Source organism: Polypterus senegalus, chromosome 2 (genome assembly GCF_016835505.1).
Source record: "Polypterus senegalus isolate Bchr_013 chromosome 2, ASM1683550v1, whole genome shotgun sequence".
Taxonomy (NCBI): domain Eukaryota; kingdom Metazoa; phylum Chordata; class Cladistia; order Polypteriformes; family Polypteridae; genus Polypterus; species Polypterus senegalus.
Genome location: NC_053155.1, coordinates 284116857 through 284140242, shown reverse-complemented (window position 1 = coordinate 284140242; position 23386 = coordinate 284116857). Strand labels below are relative to the sequence as shown.

Sequence of the window (23386 nt, the reverse complement as noted above, 5' to 3'; positions counted from 1 at the left end):
GGTATGGATTCATATTCCAGCTTTATGATACTTATCTTCAAATCATTTACATGCACTTTAAACAGAACGGTCACATTCTTTAGCAGACATGGATACTCATAATGTTGTTGGATAATTTGCTAGACTCAGGCATATAATAGATAGATAGACAGATAGATACTTTATCTTTAAATATTAAGCATATGTGCCTTTGTTTGGGAGACATATATGATATGTGTGCATCCTGAGAGCTGATGTTTCCAAAAGACAGACATCAAATAGAAAACACACTGCCTATAATATTTTAGAAAACAGAAACTGTCACTGAAGTCATACATAAAATTTGCAGCATTTCTGAAAATGAACTATGCATAAATATGACAGAATCAGAAAAGCACCACTGATCATCAACCTCAGCTCCAACATATTTGTTGGATTAACTTCCATATATAATTCCCCTTTAAATGTACAGGTGAAGATAGTTTTGTTTTCCTTCTGAAATCAATGTCTGGCTGTTTTATTTGTTATGACCACTTTAAATTGAATGGACTTATTGAAAACGAAGATACACTGGTCTCAAGCTAATAGCCAAGAGCATTGCATCGAGCTACTAGTTAATGCTGCAAAACTGTCTCTTAAATGATGCCTTCAAATCCGTACTAATCAACATGATTGACTATTAGCAACCTTTCCCCATTTTTTGTTCTTGTTGTAACACTTGGTACCATCTGCTATATTGTCAAAGCTTTTCCTCCACTTCAGGAAATGGTCAGAATGGCCAGAGTCTGTTTTAAAACTGGTAGGTGGCCACTTAGACTAGATAGAACAGACTTTGACTACATAAGAAGGGCAAAACAATAATGAACTGATTTTCATGTAATTGTATTCTGGTTTGTTACTTTGTCTTATTTATTTTGCCCTCTGATATTAAACAGTTGACATGCAGTGTTACAGATTTGAAATCAGAGCTGGAATTTATTTTATACAGTATATCATTTTTCTGTTGTATATAATTAATGCATGTGTTTTATAATTTATTGGTGTTGCATTTGGTGCTAGTTTGTACATTTTTCTTATTTTATGATTTTTGTTTTTTATTTTCTTGTAGCCATGTTTCTTGTCAATTAATCCATTTTTGCTACTCTTTTTCCTAGAATCAGGCCACTTTCATGTTGCTAATATATTTTGCGCCTCCCCACAATGCCATTTTTGTGTATATTGGTTTGTTTAGTAGTTGTTTTATGGTTGCTATGAGGTGACATCCAAGACTGCACACTGTGTAACATCACGGGTCATTATGTGTAAAAGTTGAAGGTTTCAATTTCTAAATGATCCTTGTTTGTAGGTGTTTCTAAAGACAAATATAATCACATGTAGGTTTTTGGGGTTTGGGCAAAATTTAGTTTCTGAATTTTGGGTACCACCTTAGATTTTCAGTTTTGACGCTAGGTTTCTGAATTTGCTGAAACGACTTCTGACTTAGTGACGACTCCTATTTATCCTTCTTCTCTTTGCCCTTGTGGCATGCATTTCCCCTCATGTGGCACAGCAGTTGATTTATAAGACATTTATCATTTTTTAAAATATCATTTACACACAAACGGGTCTTTGTACCATTGCAGGTATGAATCCCCACTGGAAAATTATGTCCCAATTATAAATGTTCTCTTCTTCATTAACTAGTGTGCCAAGAGATCTCAGATTTATTTCATACTGTAGTAAAATGAAAACAGAAGTGTTATCTTTTCAACATAAAGGTGTGAATGCTATAAAATATGTATTTAACAGAAAATGTTTATCAGGTAAATGTAATTTTTTAAGCAAATTGAAAACAAATATTACAACACCTTATTAGTTAAGATAGAGTACTCTAAAGATTTGAAGTAAAATGTGGCTCTGAAAAGATAAAAACAACTATTTTAAAAACATTTTATAAATAAAACTTTGAAAATTGTATAAAAAATTGTAGATAGCACTCAGTTTTATTTTGGGTGATAGGTGGCATAGTGCTGCACGTGATAGTAAGATTGCCTCGTACTCCTGGCTCTCCCATTCAATTCATAACTGAGCATGCAGCATGTAGAGTTTACATATATTTTTGTGTTTTTCATCTGCACTGCAATACATCCATCCATCCATCCATTATCCAACCCACTATATCCTAACCACAGGGTCACGGGGGTCTGCTGGAGCCATTCCCAGTGCGCAAGGCAGGAAACAAACCCCAGGCAGAGTGCCAGTCCACCGCAGCACTGCAATACAGAAATGTGCTATTAAATAGACTGGTAGTTTTTCATTTCTGTAATGGGTAATGTGATGTTTGGTGATGATATCACTCCGTTCAAGTCTGGTTCTGGCCTTATGTCTAAGGCAAGCAGAGAGATTCTACCTTCCCACAATTCTGATCAGATTAAAACAGCTTTGAAAAATAAGAAAATAGTTGGTGGATGTTTTTTGCTATTACTATTTACCTTTTAGAAACAATAAACCTAAGAAGATTGCTAAATTTAATCATCTTACATTTGCTTTGGCATTTCCTGTATATAGGAATCAACCAGTTCTCTAACAATTTGTGATCAGTAGTATGGCTTGTTTTATGTTAAAGAGCTGAAAAGTCAATTATTAGCTCAATCACTCCCAAATTGTATTTGGTGAAGACAAAAATAAAATTAAAGCAATAATAAAATAATAATAACAAACATAATACGTATTTTCACACTCTATGCACAATATTAATACAAAAACATGGCTAAATATTTGCCTTTCTATTAATATAAAGTATGGAAACAATTCCAATGATGCTTCATGACATCAGCCAAATCAAGAGATACTTCTAAAAGCAGTACAGCAGCACAGGGACATCATTATGCATCGCGTGAAGTTGTACCTGTGAGGATTTTCATCAGGCAGTAATTGCTTCAAAAAAGCACTCATTATCAATTCTTTAGGGGCACCCTAATTAAATATATATCTGTGAATCTACAAAAGGTCTTTGACTTTCATTCTCATTCTAACACCAGCACCAGCAAGTTGGGTATGTGTGAATTTTTATTTTTAAATTTGTAAGAAATGTTGTTATATCTTTATAGTTTCAGAAAAGTAGGTTGTTTTTATTTAGTATGACAGAGTTGTCATGAAAATTTTTGTTAAGCAGGATGCATACTAAGATACATTAGTAAAGATTAAATAGATTAACAGGATTTATTTGTTAATGTGTAATCAACTGTTCTGTCTACACAATTTATTTTACACATTATGATCATTATTTTGGCCTGATTTCTTGTTTCTATTTGTATGAAATTGTACATGTTTAGCAATACTCTTCCATCTAATAATGTATATCACAGCTCACTCTGTCTCTATTTCCTCGTAACAAATGCTCCAGAGACAGGGAAGAGTGAAATAAAAAGGGCAGAGAACTTCCAACACATCCATGCACAGAAAAGAGGATCAGCTCTGAGACCGCTGGGGTTATCTCCTATGTGCGTGGAGTTGTACAGCACAAAAAAAGAGTAAGTTGTAACATTGATAATATAAAAATGTTAAGATATTTTTTACAGTTATTTCCCAGAAAAACATTCTGATCAAGCCACTAAAGTCTGTTATTGTGTTTTTTGGCTGTACATGTTAATAGGTGGAACTGTGGACACCACAATGAAACCCATTCAGTTGTTACCACTGCACACCATGTGACTCTAATTGTATTACTGGTCTGTAATTCGAAAGTGCCTTGCAATGATTTTAAATTACATGTATTTGACTTTGGATCTTTTGTTTATTTAAACTAAAGACTAGCAATTGTATTGCAACAGCTTTAGGATTTATGAACCATCAGAGATTAGTTTATTCAGAGATATAAATCAAATTACCAATCTCTGCTAAATTTTCAATAGCAAATCCAACACATTTATTATTTTAATGAAAAGCTGCCTTTGGATTATGTGAATATGATGCTTGAGAATCAACTAGGCAACTTATTATCTTGATCACATATATTATTTAAAATTCTACACTTTAGTTCTTTTTCATCTATTATTCTTTCAGCTCCCACTGGGTGGCAAAACTTTTGTGAACATGGGATCCTCCAATCAAACAGTCACCACCATTTCCGAATTTATCGTCAATGGATTTTCTGGACTGCAGGATGAACAGTCCCAAATCATAATTTTTGTGTTACTTTTTGTCATTTATATAATTGTGTTACTGGGAAACCTCTCAATTTTAATCCTAATTAAACTGGACGAGGCTCTTCATACACCCATGTATATGCTTATTAGTGTTTTAGCATGTGTGGATATATGCATTCCTTCTGTGACTGTGCCAAAAATGCTGACTAATTTTGTATTCCACACCAAAGCCATACTTTTTGGAGCCTGTTTCACTCAAATGGTTTTCTATATTGGCATTGGTACAATGGAATCCTTTCTACTTATGGTCATGGCATATGACCGGTATGTAGCAATATGCAATCCCTTACACTATCCAACCATAATGACCACAAATCATATTGTGAAATTATGCTTCTTATGTTGGATCGGTGGTATGATGACCCCAATGGTGCCTTTGTATCTTGCTCTAAGGTTACCCTTTTGTGGACCCAATATAGTTTTGCACTCATTTTGTGATTATTCAGCAGTGGTCAGGCTAGCTTGTGCTGATGTCACTTTAAATGCCATTGTTTCATTGACCATAGCCATGTCAGTGTTGTTAATTCCTTTAGCTTTTATAGTCTTTTCCTATTTTAAAATAATTAGGTCTGTTCTTAAAGTGGCCTCTTCCGAAGGACGCCGAAAGGCATTTTCCACTTGCGCTGCCCACTTGTTTGTTATCACCCTTTTTTACCTTGTTGCAGTGTTTGTCTTTATTTCTTATAGAATCTCAGGGTTCTCTACTGATGCACGCATTATGGCAGCAGTGCTCCAGAATCTGATACCTCCCATGGTGAACCCTGTCATCTACTGCCTGAAAACAAAAGACATTCAGAAAAGTTTTTTCAGACTTCTTCACCGAAGAAAAGTAACAAAGAATGATAATTAAGGTACAAGTTGCTTCAAAATAGAGAGTGTGTTTTGATCTTAGTTGACAATGCCTGCATGATAACCATACTTGCAATTTTTACCACAACAGTTTGAGTCTGTGTTGGAGAATTGATTTTGGATAAACAATTTAGGAAGACAAACCGGAGTTGTTTTTAAGGTCAGCACACTTGAATTGGGGCCATAAAAACCTGGACTGAGTCTGTATTTCTGAAAGGCCACCTCTGGCTTATGTTCATATTCTTTATGGATGATATAAAAAGGTTAATTTACAATGAAAGAACACTGTGATCTCATTACATTTTATGATGAATAAAGGATTTTTTTCGCAGCACACTGCACTCATACCTTTTCTACTTTGAGTAATTATTTAGAAACAACCATTTATCTAGATAGGTAGCACAGTGTTGCATTAAATAAAAAAATGGGTATAAAAAACCAGCCTCAGTAAATCATTTAATAAGCCTATGCTCTAATTCCTAAACAGAATATGAAACCTACTATAATATATCCTGATATTCTAAGTTAAGAAGAGGAATGTATTGAATTAACAGTAATAGTAAAAATAATATATCCACATCTCAAAACAACTTATTCCTGTTCGGGGTTGAGAGGACTCGAGACCTATCCCTGAAGCATCTGAAACACATACAATTTTAGAAACAAAAGGAGACCAATCAGTCCGTCAAGCCCGTTTGTTTAGCTACTAACTAAGCTGCCCTTCTGGTACATGACCTAACCCAGATGAGATACTGTAACACTTTGTCATGAAGTTTAAATTTAAAACTGGAAAAAAAAAATCATCCTGATCATAACTTAAAGCCAACTGTTATTTATGTAGGTGGTTACACCACTAAATCTATTATACTAAATTTTCTCTGAAAACAAATTTTAAAAACTTCCTGTTCAGCAGAGCAGAATATGTTTGGATTTCCATCAGGCTGGGTGAGGTGATGTGCAGAAGCTTTAAAAGATGTTTTTGATTTTAATCTGTTTTTATCAAGTGTACATTGTATATTGTGTAATTATTAATGATGCACTTTTTGTTGCATTATTTTTATCACTATGTAAAGATAATAGACTCTAAGAGTTTAAATTGCAGTGCATTAAGGTACTAGCCTGCCATAAATGAACTGTGCACAACAAATGACACGGTGCTCATCTTACTAAAATGTATGAAGTTCAAATGCTTTAGGAATTTTGCATTTTACCTTCTTTAACTGCCTAATGCCATTTTTTGTGAAACCCATACCTTTGTGTTAATGTGTATTTTTATAATTTGCAAAATAAATTGTATTTTGGTATTTAACAAATACATTTTCTGTTTCTGTTCTAATTTTAAATATCTAATCATGTTCCCTACATGTCTATATCACATATTTTAGCACCTCATTCACTAAAAGTTTATTACTAGTTCTGATCTGTTTTTTGATGAATGAAATTCAAGTGAAAAAGTTCCTCCATCCATTTGTTTTCTGAGCTGGCTTTTCCACTACAGAACAATGGTTACCTGTGGCCTATACTGGCAACACTGCAGCCACTAACCTATTTTGGGATGCCAGTCCATCACAGGTCATACACAGTATAGAATGCGAAGATTGGGCCTGTTTTGACTCTTCTATCAAGCTTCTCTAAACTCAGGTCTTTGGGTATGTGGAGGAAATTATGTGAAAGAAAACAAATTGACCCCCCACTACAAGCCACCTAGCCAGAAGGTCAGTCTAGCATTTTGATGCAGTAGGAGGAGGCACTGTTGTGTTGCCTTGTCTTGCAGTGCACCATATTAAACAGTAATGGAACTGAAAAAGTTGGCTTACAAGTGTTTGACAATTTAGAAATCTTTTCTGAATGCTAATTATATTTCACACATGCTGGAGCTCTCCGGTGCAGTGCAAAGGCTTTCAGAGAAGCAGGTAACAATGTGAACATCTCCTAAAACAGTAAAAACATGGTGTGTTTTCACTGCTGGGTTTGTTTTTTCATAATGGAAAGATATCAAAAGTAGTGTCAGTGAAGATATCCAACCATCCATGGTGTCAAAAATCATATTTGTAAATGAAGGCTTCATTTATTCTGTAATAGCATGCTAGTCAGTGTAACCTTTTTTTTTTTTGCTTTATGATTTATTCATGTACAATATATTCATCAGATCTTGATGTCTACATTTCCAATGAAAATCAGCATTATAATATGTAAAGGTTCACCCAATTATAATACATTTTTATTCTCAAAGTTAAAATAATTTAAAGTACATCTCTGAACAGTGTTGAGTATATATATATTTTGAATATCTATATATATATAAAAGTCAATGTGTGTATGTATGTACGTTCCAGCATCACTTCCGAAGGGCTGGAGTGATTTTTAAGAAACTTGGTACACATGTTCCTCATTGGCTGACTGAAGATGCTGTAGGGTGAAATCAACCCTAACCCACCACCTTCTGGGTAGGGTGGTGGGTAATCTTGCGATCATGTATGCATGTTATCATTCACTTGACACATTGAATGACCACCAGAGAGCAAACTGGAGGTGACTGCCAGCATTCTTTACGTAAAAGCACCACCGCGCCCCTGTTGCTTTGGAAATTAAATAGAGTTGGCTGGTTCTGAGCATCCACTAGATGATAACATACATACAAAACCACACGACAAACACATTAGTGAGTCTTCATTATTTGTTAATTGATTTTTATTTTTAAAGTTCTGTTTTTTTTAATTATATATTTCTCAAGCAATTACAAAAAAAAACAACTCCTCCTGGGCAATGCCAGGTATTTCAGCTAGTCATTTAAATAAATAATGCCATCCAATCAGGTTGTGGAATTGTCTTCTAAAAATTCAAGGAATAACAAAGAATAGAGTTCCAGTGTGGTGCAATTTATCTTCACATTAAAGTCAATTAAAATATTATTTTGCTTTAGAATGTATTAATTTTATGCTAAATGTAAATCAATTTAACAAGATTTTTTAAAAATATTTATAGCAAAAGGAGCAAATGTATGGCACAGTGTGATGTACTAAACTCAAGTATACAAGTCAATTAGAGTCACTGTGTTCCTTTAAAGTCCCTTAAGATAAATTAAAAGCTGACGCAAGTCTATTCAGAGTTTGTAAACACAATGAAGTCCTTAAGGGACAGAAACGGCTTTGTTGACTCCTGAAATAATTCCTTGAGAATTCACTGAGACAGAAGCTCGAGTTCCACACAAAATGTCAAACAGCAGTGGGGCAAAGTAGCTGTCACATCTGAAGACATTTTGAGACTGGCATTGGTCCCTGGTGATAAATCTGGTAATGTCAGTTTGCAGATTTGAAGTTACATAACTGAATCTAGGGGTACATTTTCCTCTAATGCTTTGGCAGTAAATCACATATTATATTACCCACAAGTTTTATTTTTATTTAAAATGTTCAGGGCACACACTATACCGTACCCTTCCAATGAGTGCCTTTATATAATAACATCTCTGTAATTTCATGTATATTATTCATTCACGTTTGCTTTATTAAGTAATTTTTTTTAATTTGCAGTACTGGGAATGCAGTATTTCAGTTTCTAATTATACAAATAATCCTTAAACTCTGAACTAGAATTAGGTTTACTTGCTGGCTGATGTGTAGATTAAAGACCCCAGTATAGAGAATGGGACTGAAGAAAAGAAACTTTTCATATAAAAAAAGAACAGTGTTGTCAATGTTGTATTATAAATTAATAAAACTTCAACACATCCATTCATCATCCAACCCGCTATAAACTAACTACAGGGTCACGGGGGTCTGCTGGAGCCAAACCTAGCCAACACAGGGTGCAAGACAGGAAACAAACCCTAGCAGAAGCCAGCCCACCGCAGGGCACACACACACACACCAAGCACACACTAGGGACAATTTAGGATCTCCATACCATACCAAATTAAATTTAGATAAGAATAATAACAAATAAATAGATTTCACAAGATAAATCAATAATGCATACATACATAAGAAAGACATATAATTAAGATAAATACGGTGCTTAAAATACAGAATTTTTTGGAAGTTTCTAAGCCAAGGAACAAAAACAATCCGCAGGAGTTCCAGGCTAAAAGACCCCCAAAGGCCCCCACAGAGCAATATACTGAACATAAACGTTCTTAAGTAGTTCTTTATTATTTTTTTTGTTAGGCTTCATCTTAGAGGATTTGACAAAGTGGGTCTTGTGACAAGTTGAAGTATTCGCTTTTATTCAGGCATCTCAGGCAGCTGCATGGAACTTTGATCAGGTGGTGGTGTCACAGAACCAGAAAAGAAAACAGAGGAAAGTAAAGATTATTAAAGATTGCAGATTCACTGAAGAGAATGATAATTCTATATATATCTAGGATATTAAGAGCTGAAGTAAACTGCTGCCATGATAAAACAATATTTCAAAAATAGGATTTTTGGAGTTTGTTACAATGATCCATAGTATTAGTCTTTCGAAACTCGTTTGGTAACATATTCCAGATTTTTGTTGCATAACAGCAAAAGGCTGCCTCCACACTTCTTTTATGCTTGGCTCTTCAAATTATAAGCAGACCACCATTAGAAGATCTCAAGTTACAACTTGGAGTGTTGGAGGACAGGTGCACCAAGATGTAGGAAACAACAAGGTCATTTAAGGCTTGATACACCATTAGTAGTATTTTAAAGTTAGTTCTAAAGGACAAGGGTAGCCAGTGTAGCAACGCCAAAATTAGAAAGAAGTGCTCAGATTCTCTTTTTTCTGGTTAAGATTCTTTCTGCTGCATTCTGAACTAAATGCAACCGATTGATATCTTGATATGTGATTAACACATAGAACTTTTTAAAAAATATTAGAAATACTCTGATATTAACCCATCCTTTACTGCAACATCTTCTTCAAAATCAGAGTCCTTGAGGCCCAGAGCTTGCCTGGAAGGGTCCAAGGACAGGCCAACCAGGTCTATGTCAGGTCATGTTCATGAATAGACCTTCAATTGGCCAGTTTAGATTCACCAGTTAATATAACATGACTGTATTTGAGATGTGAGAAGAAAACCAGACACAGACTTTAGGAGAACATGCAAATTCACACTTACACTTGAACACCAGCAAGACCAAGGAACTGGTGGTGAATTTTAGGAGGCACAGGCCCCTCATGGACCCCGTGATCATCAGAGGAGACTGTGTGCAGAGGGTACAGACCTCTAAACACTTGGGAGTGCAGCTGGATGATAAATTGGACTGGACTGCCAATACTGATGTTCTGTGTAAGAAAGGTCAGAGCCGACTATACTTCCTTAAAAGGTTGGTGTCCTTCAACATCTGCAATAAGATGCTGAGGATGTTCTACCAGACGGTTGTGGCAAATGCCCTCTTCTACGTGGTGGTGTGCTGAGGAGCCAACATAAAGATGAAGGATGCCTCACACCTGGACAAATTTGTTAGGAAGGCAGGCTCTATTGTAGGCATGGAGCTGGACAGTTTAACATCTGTGGCAGAGCGATGGGTGCTGAGCAGGCTCCAGTCAATCATGGAGAATCCACTGCATCCACTAAACAGTATCATCTCCAGACATAGGAGCAGCTGCTGTCACTATCCTGCTCCACTCACAGACTGAGGAGATCGTTCCTCCCCCACACTATGCGACTCTTCAGTTCCACCCAGGGGGGTAAACATTAACATTATACAAAGTTATTGACTGTTATACCTGCATTTTTATCACTCTTTAATTTAATTTTGTTCTTTATGTATGCTGCTGCTGAAGTATGTGAATTTCCCCTTGGGATTAATAAAGTATCTCTCTATCTAGCTATCTAAATTCCTTTTATTCCTCAAACCAGGAATTCAACCTCAGTACTCTGAAGCAGAGAGACAGCAACACTAGCTGTGACACCACCATGTTATCCACCTCTTAAAAATAACTCCTTTAAACATCTGAGTGTTGATTTTTATTAATTTTAAGTAGATTATAGTACTAGGGTGTTGTACCGTGTTATACAAAAGTTATGCATGTCCTGGAAGTCAGTATTCAAGTCAGTTTATTTTTACTGCTGCCTGATTCAGGAAACTGTATCATGGTGCTGTGAAACTATATTGCTTGTTATGTACTGCTTATTGTTTGTTGCTTATTCATAGACCTTCTGACTGATCACAAACAAAGTTTACAAAGTGGAATAGTAAATCTACAGTAAGTGGGGACATTTATATAACTACAAAGATAAAGATAATTAAGCTTAAGCATTTTGTTGCCATATTTTCCAAAAGTAGTGTAAGAGGAAAATAAAGGTATACTGAAGAGCAAGCAAATGATTTTACACCTGAGAATGCAAACAGGAGATGAGAACCAAACTAATCAAATATTGTGGTAAGGAGAGAATTGTACAGTGCATGTTCCTTGGTTAAATTCAATTGTTTGTTTTTTATTAGGATGATTCTGAATATTTTTGGGCAGCACAGTGGTGTAGTGGGTAGTGCTGCTTCCTCGCAGTAAGGAGACCCGGGTTCGCTTCCCAGGTCTTCCCTACATGGAGTTTGCATGTTCTCCCAGTGTATGGGTTTCCTCTGGGTGCTCCAGTTTCCTCCCATAGTCCAAAGACGTGCAGGTTAGTTGCATGGGTGATCCTAGTGTCCCTAGTGTGTGTTTGGTGTGTGTGTGTGCCCTGCAGTGGGCTGGCGCCCTTCCCGGGGATATGTTCCTGCCTTGTGCCCTGTGATTGCCTCCATGACCCTGTAGTTAGGATATAGCGGGTTGAACAATGGCTGACTGACTGAACATTTTTGTTCAGCATTCTTACTAAATCAACAATTGAGTATAATAGCTTCATCTGATGCCCATTTGAATTCAAGTAACAGGGCCCGTTAGTTTTGCAATATAAATGTTGCATAATATCATTTCAGCAATTTAGTTATTTAATTAGACTCAATAACCCCTTTAAAATGGCACTGAATAGGTTCATCTGTGCTGTCATATATTAATTACTGTGTGGACAATGTCACTGTCAACAAAAGGATTAAGATCTACCCAAATGAGAAACCATGGATGATTAGTGAATTCAAACAGCTGCTCAGGGAAAGGGACAAAGCCTTTAAATTAGGAGACACCTCAGCCTATAGAGATGCGAGAGCTAACCTTAAGAAGGGCATCAAGTCTGCTAAACTAATGTTACAAACAACAGATTGAGGACGACTTTGACAATAACTCAAACTCACAGCGAATGTGGCAAGGCATCTGATTAATCACGGATTACAAAAAGAAAAATCACATGCAATACACACTGGCCAATAACAATGCCAACCTAGCAGAGGAACTTAACAGTTTCTTTGCACAGTTTCTTTGCACAATCAATGCAGATGCTGTTTAGAGAGTTTCCAGCTTTCAGTTTCTAGGAGTCACCATCTCAGAGGACCTGTCCTGGGCTGACAACAACTTGGCTATAATAGGCAAAGCATAACAACGCCTCTATTTTCTCAGGAAGCTAAGGAGAGCTGACCTCCCCCAGAAGCTGCTGGTTAATTTCTATAGATGCACTACAGAGAACATCTCAACTAACTGCATGATGGCCTGCAGGTACAACAGCTGCACCAAGGCTGTTAAAGAAGCCCTGCAGCGGGTCGTAAAAACAGCAGAGGCCATTATTGGGACTGAACTGCCATCACTTGAACTCTTGTATAAGACTCGCTGTCTTATACACACTCACACTCGCTGTGTGAGAAGGGCCAAAAACATTTTCAAGGACAAAACTCATCCTGGAAATTCTTTGTTTGAGCTCCTCTCGTCAGGAAGACGCTTTAGGTCAATCCGTGTATGCACAACTAGTCTAAAAAATAGCTTTTTCCCATCTGCCACAAACTTTCTGAACTCTGAATATCTTCAGTCTGAGATCATTTTTAATTGAACATGTGCAATGAGCTATTCTGGTAATGTGTAATATACTAATGTATTACAATATAGAATATGTAATGTACTATTCATTAACAGGTGCAATAATAATTTGCTCAGGTTACTTGACCATTTAACACTGTATACAACATATTTGGAATTATTTGACTTTTCTTTAAATGCACCTTGGGGCTGTCACTAAAAGTAATTTCGTTGTGTTACACAATGACAATAAAGTGCTTGAACTTGAATTAATGGCCGCAATTACTGCCATCAGTTGTACAACAAGACAGTTGTATACACTAAATTCAGCTATACTACTGAGTTTGGAGTGTCCCCTCAACATTTTCTTTCCAGCCTCCATCTGGCCCCCCTGCTAAACATTTTCTGGAGGTGCCACTGTTCCAATGACCCTGCGAGTTTCAAAGAATAATGAGGAACCCCGACATAACCCCGCCCCCCCCACAGACAGACTCTCATATATGGATTTGTATTCTTTATTGTTCATTTATAGAAGACCATATATTAGTACATTGCATTAATTTGAGGTTATTTAATGTAGACAAACAAATGTAATATCCTGTGCAAATGTCATTCACTCTGACTATAAGCATGTCTCAAAGTCAGGCAACTGAAGCAACAGGCATTATTAGCTTTGACAATTTCTGAATGTTGGTGGGTGCTGGCAAACCCGGGTCTTGTTCTTATTTTTACATTTTCTCTTTTCCATAGTTGACAGTTTGTGTTTTATTTTTGAAAATTTATTTCTGTGAATCCTAAATGTTCTCTTGTTAAGCTTCAATGCAAAACGGTTTACAAAAAAGAAAACCAATGCTTTCTGCACAGAAACCTCCTCAAGATTGAACATACCAGGAACTTTATTAATTTATGCACCGGCGGGCAAAACCAAAAATTACTGTTTTATCAAGAAGTATTGAAATAGTAGTCATGCTGCAACATTAGAAATATAAATATTAAATAAATGTAAAACAATTTGATAAATTGTATGGATTTTAACTTAATGTAAATTTAAAAATACAATATGAACTAATCAACACAGTTTGATGTTTAAATTTCAAGAAATCAGCATCCTGTAAGTTTCCATAAACTGTGTCACACGTGTGTGGATCATTCTCTGGGCTCATCTGAGGTAGGTACTACCACTTCGGATTGAGATGGGGAGCTCACGCTTACATTCACCTCTAATGTTCTTCTACAGTACAGAGAAGACACCCAGTGAGGGAAAATGACTCCTCCCCTTCCTGTCTCCTGCCTATAAAGCCTGCAGCTGCCAGAAGAAGGTGTTCAGACTTGAAAGAATGCACCGCAGGACACCCAGACCAGAACCAAAACGATTGCCTAGTCTGATGGCTTTCTTATCTTGATTATTTGAGTTCCTGTATTGGCGCGTGTTGTGACACTTTTTTGTTACTTTTACGGAGAAAATTAAACACGGATAACCGAGTGGGCAACCCAACATCTTTTACCAAACTTACAGTGCTTTACTCTACCACAATTGTTATAAAACAAATAACAATGAGTACTTCAAATTAGTAAACGTATAACTATTAGAAGGGCAATAAAAAAAAAGCAGTAAATCCTCAAAGCAGATATTTGTGAATATTATACAAAAAAGATTAGTGTGGTCTTCCTGATGATATGGTTATTCCACAACCCAACTACCAATCCTTTAATGTCAAGGGGATCAGAATCTTGGGATGGGTACTGCCTGTATATCTGATATTTATTGTACACAAAATGATGTCATTACTACATAAACTTACAGTTTTCATGTATCTGTCATCATCTTATATGTGGAAAATGCTATTTGAAAGTAGATAGGTATGTACTGTATATGATTTACCAAGCGGTCTTGAGTGTATGAAAATTAGAGAGAGAAAGGGGGACTACGACAGATTTAAGTGAGTTTGAACATGGCATGGTAAAGGATGGTATATATGCTGATATGATAGTATCAGAAACTGCAACCCTGGTCTCAGATATAACTGTATCACTGGGGTATTGAGAATGGGCCATTACTCAAAAAATCAATTCATCTATGGTGGTCCTGATGTCAGGAATAGACTCCTGATTAAAATTCTTGGCAGAAGATGACACAACTTGCTATGAGTAATAGGCAAACTACCTAACGGTAGAGCATATCAAAAGTGACAACCGTAGGAATTATGGGGGTGACTAATTACGTGGCAAAGAGTTGTACAGCGCCAGGACTGTGATTCTGGATGGTCAACTGTGGGCACAGAGGGCACAGTGTGACAGTTTACAATGTGATTTGATTTTCTTAAGATTATGTAAATAAAGACTAGAACTGAAAATAATAATAATATATTGAAAAGGTTAATAGTATGATGCTGGCCTAATTCATCACACCTTAACGTGATATCAGGCAAATTAGTTTCATACTAAAACAAAGAGATGTAGTTGTAGTGGGCTAATGAATACAATGGGCAATGGAATAAGATAAAAAAAAAACTCTAATGCAGAGGTCTGATGATTCCTTAGTGTTTGTTTCACAAAAACATTTGCAAAATGATTTGTGTTCACTTCTGCAAAAATCGTGCCATTGACACAAAAAGAAAGGTATTTAATTCTTGTCTGGAAGTACTTTCATGTTTTAATTCTGCATGTCATTTAGTACAGTCTGTTATTTTGAATCTAAATTAAGATCTTTACTGAAAAAAAACAAACCACTCGAAGTGTGCATACCCTCGACTAGGATAAGATGGTTGCTACTGTAGGTAATCAGCTTAGGCTTTGGTAGCAGTGAGTTTCTGTGTACTGAGTTTTCTTGTAGGAAGTTTTGGCATATCTGTGTGCGAAATATGAGGCATGTCACATTTTAAAAAATCAAATATTCCTTTCTGCAGTAATGTGATTGAGAGGCACTAACAGAACTGATTTAATTAGTGTGATATGAATTACAGACTTTCCACCACTGTGGAAAAGATTGCAGGCAAACACAGAAGTATTAGTGAGGCTTTAGGAAGTAGAATATCCCTTTTTAATACCCCTAAAAACCTTAGAAACTCCAAATCATGCTTTAGTGAATTATGTGTTTGCCAATTGCAAAATTGCCTACAAAATCAATTTTAATGTCAGTTTTGTGAAACTGTATGTGAACTAAAACTTGCCTGTTTCATTCACTATCACTAAGAAACTATTTGGAATGCAGCTTCACCATCAGGTGTGATGAACTAAATCCATGGAACACACTCCTATGCCACAATTTTAATATTTTGTGGAGACCATACCCCAACAGAGATAGTGTAGTGGGTTTTTTTCCCCACATTCCCAAAGTCATGCATGTTATGTTAATTGGTGATTCCAAATTGGCCCACTGTGAAAGTGTGTGTTTGCATGTAAGTGGGCCCTACAATTAGCTGGTGCTCTTTTTTACATTTTTAGATATAGGAATGTTGAAGAAAGGCTTTTTGACAAGAGTGTAGCTTCAGCCCAAGGCACATAATGCCCACATCACTTAACACCCACAATGTCAGTCACTTCGCCTGTCAATAGAGTCTCCATTGAGGAGATTGTCAATGTTAGGTGGTGCACCCAGTTACATTATGGTTAACATTATGGTTATGGGAGGGTTTTCTCACTCAAATAATGACCACTGTTGAGTAAATGAACTGACATAATGATATCTTCAAGGGTAACATTATGGGGTATTTTGAGATTAAGGTTGTGGATGTTTCTTGATGTTGTGGGTGTTAAATGACTCACATCATAGACATTGCAGGCTTCACTTAGACCCATCTCATAATTTTCATTCACTTGAATTTCTTCTGCATTTCCACAGATGACAAGCCACTAGTGCTACTAGTGCTACACAGAAGACACCCAGTGAGGGCAACAAACTCTGTCCCTTCCTGTAACCCACCTATAAAGCCCTCAGCTGCCAGAAAGATGTAACCTGTAGAATGGAGCTCTTTCCACCCTGACCAGAACCCCACAGTTTCATTAGTCAGACTACTTTCTTATTCTTTTTGAACATATAGCACAGTGGCCCTTTTTTGTTATTTTGTGGACTGAATTGAACAGGAATGATCGGATTGGCGACCCAACATTTATCTGTGGAACTTGCAGTACTTCACTTGATCACAAACCATATTAGAAATCCTCAAGTTTGTTACAGTGCAGCTCATGGCTCCAAAGCAGCGAAAGACACTACTTTTGTGCAGTGTACCCTTAATGTCAGTTATTAGTATTAAAAGAAAAAAAATATATCACACTTGAAAAGTTCTTTTGTTGTTTATTTTCAAAAAATGGAACAAATATATTCAGTGAAAGTCTTGACTTACATATAAACTGTGGTTATGAACATCAGCATGAACAGGACTCAGTCATAACCTAAGGGCAGGGCCGGATTTAGACTTGATAAGGCCCTAAGCTATTTGAGACATGGGGCCCTTTATAAGTCCAGATATTCTATGTAAGTGCCAAATATGATTTGTTTTGGGGGCCCCCAAGAAGGCGGGGCCCTAAGCTATAGCTTGTGTAGCTTATACGTAAATCCTGCACTGCCTAAGGGCCACCTGTAATCCTATTTGGTATATCTTAAGGGTTTAGCTGGGACTTGAGAGCAGTAGCTGCATGCTGTGGTAGAGCAAGACACACAAACATGTGGGCAGGAGACTGCAGAAATCTTAATTCTTTCAGAGGCTGAAAATTAAACTGGAATTTAGACCAGTGTTAAATATTTGACTCAGAAATGAATGAATAAGAGCAGTTCCTTTATTTGTTATGTACTAAGATTGATTGATTGGCTCACCAGCACAGTGACAACACATATACTACATATGGACATGTCTGGCTAGTTTTTCAGACCTAGTTAATCTTGTTGGATGCATATGAGAAACCAAACTTCAATGGAGCATTTAAGTTAAGAGGACTTAACATTGAGTCCATTGTTGTTGGTTGTTGAGGTGTGGGGAGATGCTGGGGCAGGTAAGCACCTGCATTTATTTTGAAACAAATGGTAAAAGAGGGAGATATTTTTACCCCACTTCAGAATTAAAGAGAGCCATTCTTTTTATGGTGTCAATTTTTAAAACCAAAAAAAATGGTCACATTAAGAAAAAGGTCAAAACCCCCGATTTAAGCAAATTTGCCACTTTGAGGATACAGTACAGTGGAACCTCAGGTCACGAACGCCTCGGACCACGTACAAATCGGGTTAGGACCAAAAAGTTCGCCAAACTTTTGCATCTGTTCACGACCACACACTCGGGTGACGAACAAGCCAGTTTCCCTTCCGGTTTGTGCGCGCCAATGATTTCCACACGTGTTCAGTCTCTCCCTGTGCAGCGAGAGAGAGAGAGAGAGAGAGAGAAGGCAGTTAAAGAATGCACCGGGCTTGTTTTTAAAGAGACTGATTCGAGCATTCTCTGTTCAAGGTTTTCTCATTGTTATTCAATGTTTTTACATTTAGTTTACTATTACACTGTGTATTCTATGGCATAATTAACTATTTTTGTGCTTAAAAATCTTTAAAAAAAATATATTTACATACAGCTCATTCGGTCCGGAACAGATTCATTGTATTTACATGCAATCCTATGGGGAAAATTACTTCGGGTCACGACCAAATCGTGTTGCGACCAGAGTTTTGGAACGAATTACGGCTGTGACTCGAGGTTCCACTGTACTTGACAACAGTGGAAGTGAGTGGAACAATTATTGACAAGGATGCTAAAAGCAGTAAAGTTCAATGTAAGGGTGAGAAGGAATATGTGTTCTCAGGTGTTGAGCAGATGCAGCATCACTGCTTTTCTGTCAGGGGTTCCCAAGGGATATACGATAGGTAAGTTACTGCCAGTAAGGGCAAATTCATAGAATTTACAGAAGTGCTTGCAAGGTTTGAAAGTATCTTTGGAGCTCACTCTGTTATTATCTGTGTTTTCTGGAATTTTGACATGTAGCAGTTTATATGAAGTGATTCTACAGTATAATTGCTACTGATGCTACGGTGCAGGAGAAAACTGTATTATTGCAGAGTTTCATACAATGACGGTGTGCCATAATATTGTATTATTTAGTCTTTAAGGTAAAAACATGCATTGTTATGCCTAACATTTTAAGGTTAATAGGGATTTTATTGTCAAAGTACAGAGTACAGTAAAATTCTTACTTGCATGTGTTAATCAACAGGCATCACGTTGCCATTGTCTGGTGCCATAATTAGCTTGAAACTTACTGTACTTCTTCCTTACCTGAAAAAACACAGAACACAATTTACAAAACTATCTACCTTTAGGTCTCATACATAAGGACATTGTATAAAGGTCAGGTCAGGTTGGGGAGCATGCACTGGTACAACACTGTTTGTCTTGGTAGAGTTCTGTATTACTCTAATTTCCTTTTTGTGTTCTTTATTGTGTAGCCTTTCTCTGAATGCCTCAAATCTCATAGACTTACAACTCTTTATAAGGCATTGTCCTTTATAACTTCTCCCCACCTTCCCTTCTACATCTATAACCTCAGGCAATTACATAAAGTAAAAGACAAACAGGAGTAAAGTTACAACTTTAAATAATAATAATAATTATTGATAATATTTGTAAAATAATAACAATAAGCAAAGTAAATTTGAATATTGGCAACCATACAACCTGATAAATGCTGATGTGTAGTTTCAGGTGGTGCACAAACTTATTAGTTACTGAAATGCCTTTAGTTATGTCATCATTTTTAGTCAGCTTTCTTAAGAACAGGCCACATGCCTATCTCATTATGGCTTCCGCATTGTGCTTCTTAGAGTGGTCTTATTTTCAGACCATAATGTGTGAGATGCTCCTTTATGGTGAAATAAAGAGGGGTAAAGCAGCCAAATGTATACATTCTTTGTCTAACACTTTAAACCAATTGGGCATCATGCTACAGAATGGCCTCTGATTCAAACCAATCGGTAAAACAGCCATACTTCAGAACTATAGGGTACACCATACCTTTCACACCTGCCCCCAAAACCATTTGCTGAGCTGATGATGCCAGCTATGTAGTCTGGCTTCCCTGTGGGAGTTGATTGATTGAGAAAGTCCTGCAGAGAATCACTTGCCATACTAGTTTTAGGCAATTCCCCCCGACTCTGTCATAAAATTACAAAGACTTAGTCCTAAACGGGGTTGGTTAGCCAAAATATCAAACACTACTGTTCCTATCAGTGGCATAACACTAATATTACATTGCTTTATCTAAATTACAAATAAAGACATTCAAATATGTATCAACTTATACACAAAATTTCATACCACAACAATAGAAAGAAAAATCCTGCTTGGTTGAAGTAATAAGTTGACACTTGTTTTGTATATTAGATGCAATGTTACATATTGCATCCAATTCTAGAATATACTGTAGTTGCTGGTTGTTCCAAACATTACAAGAAAAACTCATTGAGACTCATTCTGCTTCATTGAACATACAGTGCAGGTAAGAAAGTTGTAATTGTGTACACGCTTGTAAGCAATTGTGTAAAAGCAACTGGGCAAGCATGTTAATGCACATTTGGTGCCTCGAAATCTGGATAACTCGATGATTACCCAATTCATAAGAGAAGTCATGGAGCAAAACATCATGAAGAAGAAACAAGGTTAGATACGCTAATGCTAAAAAATAAAACAAATGTACCAGAGATGGGTCTGTCATGAAAACATGACCTCTAATTATTGTAAAGGTAATTCTGTTAGTCTTCACAGCCTCCATTGCCCAGAATATGGATGAATAAAGGCACACGCAGCTAATACAGAGACTAACAGTAAGTCATGTATGTCTTTTTCATACTTTGGTAATATAATAGGTAGCATTATGGATATTTTTACAGTTTATGCTGTGCCTTATTTCTTTTTTTTTTAAGTCTTCATTTGCCCCTCCAGCCATCTACTGTGCTGATAATGTGCTAGACCCTGGCAGGAAAAGGAGCCTGGAGCTGCCACTCCTTGAAATGCTTTTATGGCTTTCTTACAAAATCTTTAAAGCACAGTTTCAGACAACCCATTAGTCTTTTTCTGGTGACAAGTTCTCTGTAAGTAATGATTTTTAGGATTTCCTAAATGCACCTTAGCCACCAGAAGCAGTATGTTCGTGCTTGAGATACTGGCCTGTGAGAGAACCTAAATTTTGAAAATATTGTTTGTCGTATAAAATCCAGGGGATAAGAGAGTATTGTAAACTGTCATCTTGAGCTGCATTGTAAACCTGTCTTTTTCCCACATGCACGAGAAGAACTAAGAAAAGAGGCAGATTGCATTTGTTATACAACTAGGCTGACCCACCATTTAAGCTTTTAAGTTGACCACTTCTTAAGGCAATTCAATATGTAGATCAATTTGATATTTTATACAAACTCATTAATTTGGTTATATTGCATTTGAGCGGTATTACATTAATACTCGTAGTTTCTGTTATTTTTGTGATGAAATTTAAACTTTTTTTCTATATTGAGGTCACCCTTTTGAACCCCCCTGATATTTACTATGCGGTGAGGCATTTGTACTCCATCAACATTAATTATTTCCAGAGACATAATTTTGTCCATTGTTCCAGCGCATCGCGCACACAAAAGCAAGGGAACGATGGGAGCACCAGAACTCTGCTCACATCATGTCGCTTCGTACCGCAAGCTGCAAGTAGTAAGTCTGTGATAAGCGGAATACCGCTACGCTTTCCACTCACGGGATGGAAAGACAATCCCGACCGCTTTTATATAGTAAGAAAGAAGAAGAAGATATCGCACAGTCTGGAGTAGAAAATCATCTTTTACCTGAAAAAACGAAACTACAAAATGGACGGGGCGTGTGTGAATCTCTGCACCTGCGTAGCACTCACGGGATGGAAGGACACCCAACCGCTTTTATATAGAAGGATTGTGTGCCTCTGTGCCCAAGGAGAGATTGTGACTTTTTGATCCATGATAGGTGACCTGCTTAATGACATCAGTCAGTGGTAATAGCTGGAGGCAAATCAAGAGCCAGTTCAAAATCTCTGCAGGCCTGAGACAAACAGTCCAGCTGTATCTACAGATGCTCTGTATTACGAGTTACACAAACTCTGGTCTTAGCTCTCAGTAGACTCAATAGCCCTCTGTCTGATCTTTCACACAGGCACATAATGAATCCTCAATTGATGATCCTAATGCCCGATTCAGTAGCAGGGAGAATAAGATTCCAAAAAGGGTGGGTACAAGTAAGATGACTTTCTGTAGTCTGTAACCTGATCGATTGACAACATATACACAAGACGAATGTTGTAAAGATGTGTAAGGTATCACAGTACAGCAATACTAATTTGTAAAGATTCAATTTTTCATACGATTTTTACATTTGGTTTTTGCAATAAGACGTTTGTTGCCTTAACGTCACTGAAATGGCAAGCAGTTTCAGAATAGATTAAAAAAAAATGCAGCAATGTTTTTAATTTCTCATAAACTCCGTCCTTTCATTCTGTAGCCATTAATGTGCAAGGCATAAACTTTATGGCAAAATTCATGATGAAACATAACATGCAAGCTTCAAAACTGCATTAGTGTCTCCCAAAGCTTTATAACAAGGCAATTTAGAGCAGCAGTTTGCTAAGAAACCAAAGACACGCTAATTGCTCTGAGTTACATTGTAGCCGCCTTATAATTAGGCTGAGAATAGTTAATGAGAACTGTGGAAGGCAGCCTCAGTCACGTTGGAGCTTATTAGTTCTATTGTTGTTTTTGCTATTAATGGTAATCTGGGACTAACAGGATTGCAAGTAAATACTGAGGAGTGATGACTTGAGGTGAACATGCTGTATACTGTAGAATAAAAACTGATTTATTTTGAACATTATCTGATTACATTTTTGGTCTTAAGTAGAAATTACGGCATACTGAACTTGTAACAAAGGACCACTATATCTTTAGTATGTTCAGGACTTATTGTGTTCACTCCGGAGCGTCGATCAGGACACTGGTAAATGATGCAGAGAATTCCACACAGCAGCTTAGATTGAAATTGAACTCATTTATTTGGAGATATACACCTGTACTCGAATAGGTATAGGTGGATTTGTATGTGTGGTCTCTGGTCATCAACGCACACTTATCTTAACTCGGTACACTGCTGATTCTTACTTATATCAAACAAATGCGGAATTGACTATTGCGGCACTCGTGCACCTTCTTCGCCTTTTTAACATCCCATAATAGACACTCTCGTGCCTGCTGGGAGGTGCACCTTTTAATGTGATTTGTGTCTCTTTATAATTAATATCTCTCTAACATTGCCGCCCCCAAATATGCTATGCATATTTGCTATTTATTTCAAACAGAGAAAAAAAAAAAAATATTAAACTTATGATTTATTAGTATCAGAGTCCTGATGTTCAATGTCCGGAAGGGGAATAAGACGAGCAACAGGCCTAGTATAGAGTCTATCCTTCACCTTCACCTCTACAGCTCTTACATGACCATCTGGGCTGGGGAAGGTTCTAACAATTCGGCCTATTAACCAAAG

General features: G+C 36.8%; 1 protein-coding gene across 1 annotated transcript; it reads left to right on the top strand.

Moving 5' to 3' along the window:
• Positions 1 to 4053: 4053 nt before the first annotated feature.
• Positions 4054 to 5016, top strand: LOC120524564 (olfactory receptor 6N1-like). Its single transcript, XM_039746396.1, has one exon. It carries the CDS (start codon positions 4054 to 4056, stop codon positions 5014 to 5016), a length of 963 nt encoding a protein of 320 aa, XP_039602330.1.
• Positions 5017 to 23386: the final 18370 nt, after the last annotated feature.

Excerpts from the sequence above, each read along its gene's own strand:
- LOC120524564 (XM_039746396.1), top strand. The coding sequence starts at position 4,054 with ATGGGATCCTCCAATCAAACAGTCACCACCATTTCCGAATTTATCGTC.